Genomic DNA, 10,419 nt, shown 5'->3' with positions numbered 1-10,419 from the left:
CCTCAATAATCTTTTGATATGATAAGATGTAGGTTAGGTTGTGGGATAATCGACTGTAATGATAACTTCAGTCGTTTTTATTATTATTATTTGAAGGCAGCCCCCTCCCCTCGTCTGTCTGTTGCGGTGACGTCACTGCGCGGTGCGTTCACTTGTTTGTAAACTTCCTGGCTGGAGGAGGAACCAGTCGAGAGGCTAGCTGCTAGCTGCTAGCACCGTAGCCAGCTAGCCGTCTGGCGATTGTCGTAATGGACTAAAAAAAAGTGTCCAAACATCTAACAAACACAAATGACACCACGTCAGCGACGTTAACAAAAACCATCACTACTCGTCGCCGTTCGTCACGGAGACGTTACAGCCGCCATTTCTTACAAAATAGCGGAGGTTGGTTCGGTTGCTACCTGAGCTGACCGTTGCTAGGGGAGGCGAGCTAACGGTTGCTAACGGAGCTAACGGTTGCTAACGGAGTATCAGACGAGCAGCAGCAGCAGAAGTAAGTTAGCAGTCACCATGATGGCGTCCAGCTACAACGCCAAAGACGAGGACGGACACATCACGGTGTCTGGGGGACCGGGAGGCGGTGGAGGCGGCGGGGGCCTGCGGAGCAAGAAGCCCGAGAACACGGCGTTCAAGCAGCAGCGGCTCCCGGCGTGGCAGCCCATCCTCACCGCCGGCACCGTGCTGCCCGCCTTCTTCATCATCGGACTCATCTTCATCCCCATCGGCATCGGCCTGTACGTGACGTCGAACAACATCAAGGAGTTCGAGGTAAGTTATTATCGTTGACATGACAGAGCAATAACAGTATCGATTATGGTAGTAGTAGTAGTAGTAGTAAACCTTTATTTTACCAGGCAAGAATTGCTAAGAATACATTCTTATTAAGGCAATGGCCTGGTAGGAGGTGAAAGACCTCCTAAGGGGAGAGGGGGGGTATTTATTTTTATTTTTTTATTTAACCTTTATTTAACCAATAATCCCATTGAGATTCAGAATCTCCTTTGCAAGGGGGTCCTGGCCAAGAAAGCAGCACAGTACATCCACATCAAGTACACATTTGGACAACATCAACAAAACAAACATAAAAACAGCTAAAACAGTAACAGCAAATCACATCAATACATTAATCACCAGCTGCGTTCGGTGAGAGAACATGTGCATTCAGTAGTCAAATAGTCCTTGATCCTAGTTTTAAAATCTTCCATACTTGGGAGATAATCCAATTTAAGATGACTCTGTAATTTATACCAGGACGAGGGTGCAAATGCCTTGAAGGCACTTTCCTCAAAGACAGTCCGTGTATATTAGTACGAGGAATAGTATACATTATCAATCTAACATTCAAATATAGACAATAAAAGCACATACAACAACAGTGACACAAAAGAAGGAAGAATAGAGACAATAGGCCAACATAACGCAATGACATACCACAAAATGACAGTTAATATGACGTATAGTGACATACAACAAGTTATGTAAGGACAGAGATACTAGACAGACAACCATAAAAGAGACAGTAACAAAATAACAGCAGTAACAGACGGTGAGGTGACAGGATCAGAGGAGCTTTGGCTGGGACAGCTGCAGGTATATTTTATGGGACAAATATCGAAACAGTAACGCAACATAAATAATGTCATGATAGGCTAGCTTCACTGGACCAAACTGAACTCCATTAAGAAATTATGTGTTTTTATTTTGACAGCTTTCCGCATCTTGTCTCCTATAACAAGACAGTTCTGTTATTATCTGCTTATTAATAAAAGTTAATTATTGTCTTCGGTTTAGATATAATCAGACACAACACAGTGTCTTTTAATGTGAAAACTCCCAAACATGTCTGAAAACACTGTCCACACTGTCCACACTAAAAATGGATACATTTTAAATGAAGTTTTGCCTGATGTTTAAGGTAAAAATCACAACAATGTACTATGGAGCTGAACAGACAGAAAAATAAACAATAATCACACATTTTAGACAATGAAATGCAAATGAAAATTGTTTGTTATTATACTGTTATTCTCTTGTTAATGAGGGGTATGGGAACATATTTACTCACTAAAATATTATAATATTTTATGATGTGATACTGGTCTTTTGAAGTGCTTTATTGATACTTTATCAATAACTTACATGTTGACAGTGGTTTTATGTTGAATTATATTTCCTCTGATGTAGGATGTTGTAGGAACAAAGTCTGAATGCAGGAAAAACTATTTATTTGTGCATTAAACATTGTGTTCTACTTTTAATATGATATTTTTTCGAAATATTGACTTTTTTGGGGGGGAAAAATCACTTAGTATTCAAATATATCTCAATCTATCATCATCAATCCGTAGGGATTTGTGTCATATCATCAGATTCTTGCCAATAGTAAAGCGATGGACATAGTTGAACTTTCATTTACGTGTTGTATATTTACAGATTGATTACACGGGAGTGGACATGTCCAGTCCGTGCTTCAACTGCTCCCAGAACTTCAGCTGGAACAGCACGAGGCCGTGCACCTGTTCGATTTCCTTCTACCTGGACCAACCGTACGAGGTGAGACATGGAGGTGGTTCACTCCCACAGTTTATCTGAACGATTATTTCACCCTTTTAACACCCGTCTCTTTTCTTCAACAGAACAACGTCTTCATGTATTACGGCCTGTCCAACTTTTACCAAAACCACCGTCGCTACGTGAAGTCGAGAGACGACAGCCAGCTGAACGGAGACCTCGAATCTCTGAAGGTATGAATCACTAACAACAGAATGTCTCAGTGTCACATGACGGACAGAGACACAGCAACACTGACTTTTTGTTCTGGAAACCAGGAGCCTGCCATAAATCCTCCTAGGAGGGTGTGTTTGTTAAAGGGATAGTTCAACATTTTGGCAAATTGGCCCATTGCCATAATCCCTATAGTCTTAGCAATAGGTTCGTTACCTTTAATTGTCGGTGCAAGCTATTTTTAGAACGGCAGAGCAGAGCCGTGAGCTGCTCAGAGCTACGCTACGGAGGCTCATGGGATTTCTTGGTTTCCCTCATCAAACTCATCAAATACACAATCCAACAACTCCACAACGCTCTGGTGGACAAGTTGTGACCTGCACATTCACCACGCTATGAGATAATAACACAACGTTACCAGACAGAGTTGTTTTAGAGGTAAATACAGAGACTGTAACGTTCTGTTATTATCTCATAGCGTGGTGAAGGTGCAGGTCACAACTTGTTCACCAGAGCGTTTTGGAGTTGTTGGATTGTGTATTTGATGAGTTTGTTGAGGGAAACCACAAACGACAAACCTACTGCTATGACTATAGGGGTTATGGCAATGGGTCAATTTGCCAAAATGTTGAACTATCGCTTTAAAACTGGCCATAAACCCCACCTGTCTGTGTGATACTGTTCATTCAGACGATGTCAAGAGTGATTTATCTCTACAGAATCAGCTGTTTTCAGTGTTGAGCTGCAGTGGCATCAGCCCTCCTGGTCCACATCAACCAAACGAGTTTAAAACCTCATTTTTCGGCGCCTCAGGTCTTTGTGGTCACTTTCTTTCCTCCTGTGGTGAACCTGGAGACTCTTAACAATGTGTGTTTCTACATTCTTGTGCAGGAACAGGGCTGTTCTTGTTGTTCTTCTTGTTGTTGTTGCTGCAGCGTTTAGATGTGTCCAGCATGTGGAGCCATTTATCTTCTTCATTCACAGAAACCCAGTAAGGAGTGTGAGCCATATGCCTTCACTGAGAACAAGCCCATCGCGCCGTGTGGAGCCATCGCTAACAGCATGTTCAACGGTGAGTCTCCTCTCTCTCTCTCTGTGTGTCTCTTCACCAAACAAACATTCATCTTCTTATTTACAGGGTTCTTACGGATCCTTAAAAAGTCTTAAAAGGCATTGAATTCATTAATCTAAAAACAAGGCCTTAATTGGCATTAAAATGTCTTCAATCAATTTTTCTAAGGTCTTAAATGGTAAGTGGGATTTTATGATTATAATTAGTCTCAAATCTCAAAATAATTGGTAACATTTCGACATAGAGAAGTTAGTGGCGGCCGTCAACGCTAAATTTCTTACCGCCTCCAGCTCCCGAGTCAGTGTTTTTTTTTTTTTCGGACTTTTTATGCATTTATTTTGAAAGGACAGTTGGAAAGAGACACAATCCAATGTTCATGTAGCAGTCACTTTACCTTGGAAGTGGGTAAAATTGTCCCTAACCCTATGTAATTGATGTGGTGTTTTTTTTTTTTTTGCATTTGTGTTTATTATGAAGTCGGTCTTAAATTTCATTTCAAGTGGCTTTAAAAAAGTCTTAAATTTAACTTGGCTTAAGCTGTTGGAACCCTGTATTTAGAGCTGTTTTCTAGTCTTTACGTCTTTTTCTTTCAGACACATTGGAGCTGTTTTACAACGACCCCAATGGCACCAAGGTTGCCATCGCGCTGACGGCCACGGGCATCGCCTGGTGGACCGACAAACACGTCAAGTTCAGAAACCCGGGAGAAAACGCAAACCTCACGGCAGTTTTCCAAGGTCCCAGCAGCTTTACTTCCTTTGAACTGACTGATCTTTCCATTTTATTAAGCACAGTTGTTTCTCCCCACACACACACACACACACACATTAAAGCCATAAATGTGTATCCATCCACCACTAAAAATAGTCCCCCAACTTCAGACGACGATGATAAGCAGGTGTTTGTAGGAACCGATGAGACAAACAAACACCTTCCTGGGTTTTGTCTCTTTGTGGGATTTTGTTGACAAAAACAAGAACAGAGGAGACCGCCTGGCTCTTCCTGCGAGCGCCACCAAACCTCCCACAAAAATGTAACTTATCTGGATTCAATGTAAAGTCTCCGGCCGTGTCGTCATCACACCAGGAAGAAAAGTCTGTAAACACACGACGACCATGTGTCGGTTTGCACGACGACCAGAAAACTGAGAAAATGTGTTGTTTTCTGCAGAAGAAGTTTTTCCACCCAGACGATGAAAAGCATGAAGATGTTAAACCTGAAACATCTTGAGCCTCTTTGGTTCGGTTGTCAAAACATTGGAGGAATTCATGCATTCAAAGAAACACTCACACAAGGGGTGTACAGCAACTATTCAGAGTCAGATTCGGGCTTTAAAAAAGAAACACTCACGTATTCGGGAAGAAACCAGAAGTGGGCGCACTGACTTCAGTCGAGCTAATGCTACGCCGAGCTAGCCGGCTAACTTCCGCTTTAGCTCTCGGCTAACTAGAACGGGAACAAAATAATTGAATCATGCGGCTCTTCTAGACTTTCCAAACGAAATCGGACTGAACGGATCAGATTCTGGTAGTGAAACAAATCATTTCGTGGGGGTTGTGACACGCAAAAAATAAAAATCCACCGTTTTATAGCCGCTTCTTTTCCCATTATTGTCTATGAGAAAAATGCTAAGTTGTTGAACGGTGACCCTGGAAGTATCGGTGAGCACTTCCTGTCTACTGTAATGCAATGCATGCAGGGAGCTGCTGTTTCTTAGCAATCCTAACGTGTTGGCGCTCTACTCGTGTTGTGCTTCTATGGCGGACGCACCAACGTTAAGGTGCATTAGCGCCACCTACTGTGTTGGAGTGTGAACCAGAACCACCTGGTTATGTTGCTGTTGCTCATCCAAACGTTTCTTTTACTTTAGAAAAAAGCTCCCGAATAATGAGGAGAAACTTCGGACAGCAAAACTATTCGGGATCAAAGCATTATTAAAGGGATAGTAGCATTTTTTAAAAAGTGGGGTTGTATGATCTACAAATAGCTCCTAAGTACTTTAATTGCAGTAGAAGACTCTCTGCACTCCTCCCATTAGCAACGCCAGCCCATAGCCCTGCCCAGAGATTTACAACATACAGTGTTGTGAACAGACCCAAAGAAACAGCCTATTTTTGCGGCCTAAAAGAGGTTTTACCTAACCAACTCACGTATCCCTCCGCCCAGGGTTAGCGCCCGCCGATCAGCAGTTGGTTAGGTCCAAATAAAAACAGCGTTTTTCCTGCACTTTGAAGGGCTGGAAAAAATTATATTATAGCGAACAATGGAACTGTGTATTTTTTTTCCAGGTAAAACCTCTTTTAGGCCGTGAAAATAGGCCGTTTCTTTGGGTCTGTTCACAACAATGTATGTTGTAAATCTCTGGGCAGGGCTATTATGGGCTGGCCTTGCTAACGGGAGGAGTGCAGAGAGTCTTCCACTGCAATTAAAGTACTTAGGGGCTATTTGTAGATCATACAACCCCACTTTAAAAAAAATGCTACTATCCCTTTAATGTACTTCCGAATAAGTACTTCCCTAACTCATACACACTCACACTCAGCCATGATTCAATAATCAATTATCAATCGCCGATCAATCTCCCTCTTGAACTCAGGAACGACCAAGCCGGTGAACTGGAGGCGGCCCGTCTACGACCTGGACTCGGACCAGCAGAACAACGGCTTCATCAACGAGGACTTCATCGTGTGGATGAGGACGGCCGCTCTGCCGACCTTCCGCAAACTTTACCGCATCATCCACAAGAAGAACAACATGGTGCCGACGCTGATGCGGGGAAACTACACGCTGGAGATCGTCTACAGTATCCTTCACCTCAAAGAAATACATACCTTTGATTTCAGCATTTGATGTGGCATCGTTTCAAAAAGCTTCTGCAATGTCACAACATTTATATCTTTCCAAATATGGACGTATTATTCAAAGATTCTCAATGGGGTTAAAGGGATAGTTCAACGTTTTGTCAAATTGGCCCATTGCCATAATCCCTATAGTCATAGCAGTAGGTTCGTTACCTTTAATTGTCGGTGCAAGCTATTTTTAGAACGGCGGAGCAGAGCTGTGAGCTGCTCAGAGCTACGCTACAGGAGGAGGCTCATTATGGGATTTCTTGGTTTCCCTCATCAAACTCATCAAATACACAATCCAACAACTCCACAACGCTCTGGTGGACAAGTTGTGACCTGCACATTCACCACGCTATGAGATCAGTGGTGTAGTCGAGGAGGTACGCAGGTATACGGCGTATACCTACTTATGTTTCAGTCAGGATCGCGTATACCCACTTCTAAACCCCCCCTGATGCGCACAAAGGGTTAACAGTCGGTCTCTGCTAGAAGTCCCGCCTCTAACCTGAATATCGATCTCCGATTGGCTCTGCCGTTTCTCGCTAACGTACATGTGATTGGCTGTCCCCGCTGTCACTCCGTCTGCTTGTAAAAGTTACCTGCTTGTTGGTCGGACGGACAGGACAGGAGGTCACGGTGCTTGAATCTGCAACCGCGAATGTAAGTTGTCATCGGCTTCGGCTTTAGTTCTGCCTGGGTCACGTTAGGTAGACGGATTTTAACATTAGTGGTGTCATTTACATGTGTTTCTGTCTGTCTGTCTGTCTGTCTGCATGCGTGTGTGCGTGTGTGCGCGCTGCCTGTGCTTGGTAATAAGGATGTCAAAGAAAAGGAAAATGCACATAAAACACTTCTCTATAAATTAAAGTGTAAGTTACTTCAATGGTATCTAACTGTAGAGCCTCAACAATACAGATAATGAATAAAAGCCTATATTTGATGGCAAACACTTTTTTTAAAAGTTATTTTTACTACTAGCTTATTATTTCCATGTATCCCTTGTGTGAAAGGGAGCAACTGTTTAAAAAACAAAAATAAAGAACATTGGTCGGGAAAAGGCCTAGAAAAAAACCTCAGATTCCAGATGCTCGTGTAGGCTAATTTTATACATTTTGAGGGAATAAATTACACTTAAGTGTGTGAAAGTAAAAGCCTTTTTTCCTCAGGCAATAACTGTAGGTCTACCACCAAGCTCTATTGTATCCCTAATGTATCTGTTCATATGTCATGCATCAACATATTTTTGTCAGGTGACAGACAGTAGAGAGGCTGGAGGAGATGAAGAAGGAGAGACCAGAGGAGGTAGAGGAGGAGAGGCTAGAACAGAAGGAGGAGGAGAGGCAGGAAGAGGTAGAGAAGGAGGAGCTGGATGAGGTAGAGAAGGAGGAGATGGAGGAGAGGCTGGAAATTCACAGGTGTGGTTAAATAATGATGGATGTGTCAGTCATGATGATGCACAGTTGACTTCAGCCAGAGCAACTGAGAACTCTTCTAAGTTGCCTTCTTGTCTTTCATTAGTTGCTCATTAGTTACCTAACATAAAACTATGATTGCAAATGCAAAAAACATCAACTTTCAGGAGCGGTGCCTCGGAGTACTTTTGTGTCCCCCCACCATTGTTGCCCTTGGCAAAGAGAATGATTTGTGTGTTTTATTCAAGATGAAATATGAACAAGGATGCATTGTCAACTTCAGATTTTAAGTAACTATAAACTATGAATAACTGAAACACCATGTTTGCCTCATGATAAATACATTCATCCAGGCTGCTTGTGTGACCAGTAGTAACTACAAACTGCTCCTAATCAAGTCATGATCATTTTATAATAGTGAGCAAGTAGAAATGACAGATTTTTTGGGTAAACTAAATAGAGTAGTCTTACATGTCACTGTTTCTAAAACAGGGCTTTTTTCTGGACTACTTAAAAAAAAAGGTGAAAATTTAGAGTATACCCACTTTTCCAGGGACCACTACACCACTGTATGAGATAATAACACAACGTTACCAGACAGAGTTGTTTTAGAGGGAAATACAGAGACTGCTTGATGAAAAACTGTCCCTGAAGGCAACGCGCATCAGCGGTTTTGCATGAATTTCCCTCTAAAACAACTCTGTCTGGTAACGTTGTGTTATTATCTCATAGCGTGGTGAATGTGCAGGTCACAACTTGTCCACCAGAGCGTTGTGGAGTTGTTGGATTGTGTATTTGAAAAAAATCCGATAAGCCTCCGTAGCTGTCTGATCTAGATGGAGACTGTACTGCTGTTTGTTTGAGAGGAGTGAGGTTTGGTGGAGCTGGTTTTTCAAGGAGAAAATGAGCAAAAACTCACAATCAGATCAAAATAGAAGCTTCAAGAACAACCTGAACACATACAAGTGCTGTTTTCTAACTTGAATTATTGATTCTTAAATGAGGTTTTGCAGCTTATCTATAAAAATAAGTGGGAAAAAAATCAAGTTTATTTTCTTGTTTTATGGGCTGTGTATAAACCTCTGTTATACTTTACAGAAATAATTAGCTGAGATTGTGCAGATTTTGACTTGGTGGAAGATGAAGTTTATTTGGAAAAACACAAAGTTATGAAAACAGAAAGAAGTCTTGATTGTGTTTTCAGAGCGTCAAACATCTTCTTTCTTTTTATTTGTGGTATTTGCACCACAGCTGTGTAAAGATCAGAGTGAAGTGAAGTTGACTCACTGCTTTGCACATTTAGTTTATTTAAGCCTTTAAAAAACAAGACAGTTGATGTATCCTGTTCAGATGTGTATGTGTGTGTGTGTGTGTTTCCCTGAGGTCAGTGTGGTGTGTAAACGCTGTCAGGGCTTTTTTTTTTGTCTTCTTTAACTGGTTGAACTCTCAGATTATCCCGTCCGCAGCTTCGAGGGCCGGAAGCGGATGATCCTGAGCACCATCTCCTGGATGGGAGGAAAGAACCCGTTCCTGGGCATCGCCTACATCACCGTGGGCTCCGTCTGCTTCTTCCTGGGCGTCGTGCTGCTCATCATCCACCACAAGTACGGCAACCGCAACAACAGCGCCGACATCTCCAACTAGGGTTGCAAAGGGGGCGGAAAACTTCCAGTAAATATCCGATAAATTGGGAATTTGTGGGAATTATTTGGGAATTTATGGGAATTAACTTGAAATTGGGGGTAAAATATTTTGTTTTGTCATAAGTAGACATCCATGCAAAACAATACAATTAAAAGAACATGACATTTCAACAGATTTATGTATTTGTGAGTAGAACTTTATCAAGTTTCAGTTCTTGTATGAACAATCAATTCTTTCACTGAACAACAAAATCATGAATGTCGAGTAAAATATTACCTTCAATTTTGTAAATTTCGGATTTATTCCCATATATTCCCGTTAATTCCCATGGAAAGTTTGGAATTCCCAGAATTTTGCAACCCTATCTCCAACTGAGCCTCAGTCCCGTCAGTCCTGAGTCGCATGCTAACGTAACGGAGATGCTGTTCGTCGTGATCGTCACCGAGCTGCCGCCGGCTGCAGCGTCTTTGTGCCTCGTTTTCGTCGTTTTCATCGTCGTCGTCCTGCTTTTTACACTAAAAACCGAGTCGTTGCACTTTAAAAAAGAAAAAGAAAATACAAAAAAAAAAGTGCCAAGCAAGTTCCACGTCCGAGGGAGCACAAAACAAAAAACGTGTAACAAATAACATGTTTATTTTTTTGTATTTATTTTAGATATTTGAGAAATGTTTGCACTGTTGGAGGCGGGTGTTTGCACGCCGACGCCGGACCTCAGGGGGTT

General features: G+C 42.0%; 1 protein-coding gene across 1 annotated transcript; it reads left to right on the top strand.

Moving 5' to 3' along the window:
• The first annotated feature begins 223 nt into the window (after positions 1-223).
• On the top strand, positions 224-10,179 carry LOC146961178 (cell cycle control protein 50A-like). The gene is made up of 8 exons (XM_085770774.1): positions 224-768; positions 2,434-2,553; positions 2,637-2,744; positions 3,709-3,796; positions 4,390-4,533; positions 6,393-6,599; positions 9,505-9,699; positions 10,075-10,179. The coding sequence occupies exons 1-7, from the start codon at positions 511-513 to the stop codon at positions 9,696-9,698; spliced, it is 1,119 nt and encodes a 372-aa protein (XP_085626900.1). The 5' UTR covers positions 224-510; the 3' UTR covers position 9,699; positions 10,075-10,179.
• Positions 10,180-10,419: the final 240 nt, after the last annotated feature.

This window comes from Trachurus japonicus, chromosome 24 (genome assembly GCF_045865225.1).
Source record: "Trachurus japonicus isolate A0001 chromosome 24, Traja_1.0".
Lineage (NCBI taxonomy): Eukaryota > Metazoa > Chordata > Actinopteri > Carangiformes > Carangidae > Trachurus > Trachurus japonicus.
The sequence above is the reverse complement of the archived record's forward strand: the minus strand, read 5'-3'. Positions and strand labels throughout refer to the sequence as shown.

Excerpts from the sequence above, each read along its gene's own strand:
- LOC146961178 (XM_085770774.1), top strand. The coding sequence starts at position 511 with ATGATGGCGTCCAGCTACAACGCCAAAGACGAGGACGGACACATCACG. Across the intron at positions 3,797-4,389 it reads CGCTAACAGCATGTTCAACG|ACACATTGGAGCTGTTTTAC; the intron begins GTGAGTCTCCTC and ends TTTTTCTTTCAG. Across the intron at positions 4,534-6,392 it reads CCTCACGGCAGTTTTCCAAG|GAACGACCAAGCCGGTGAAC; the intron begins GTCCCAGCAGCT and ends TCTTGAACTCAG.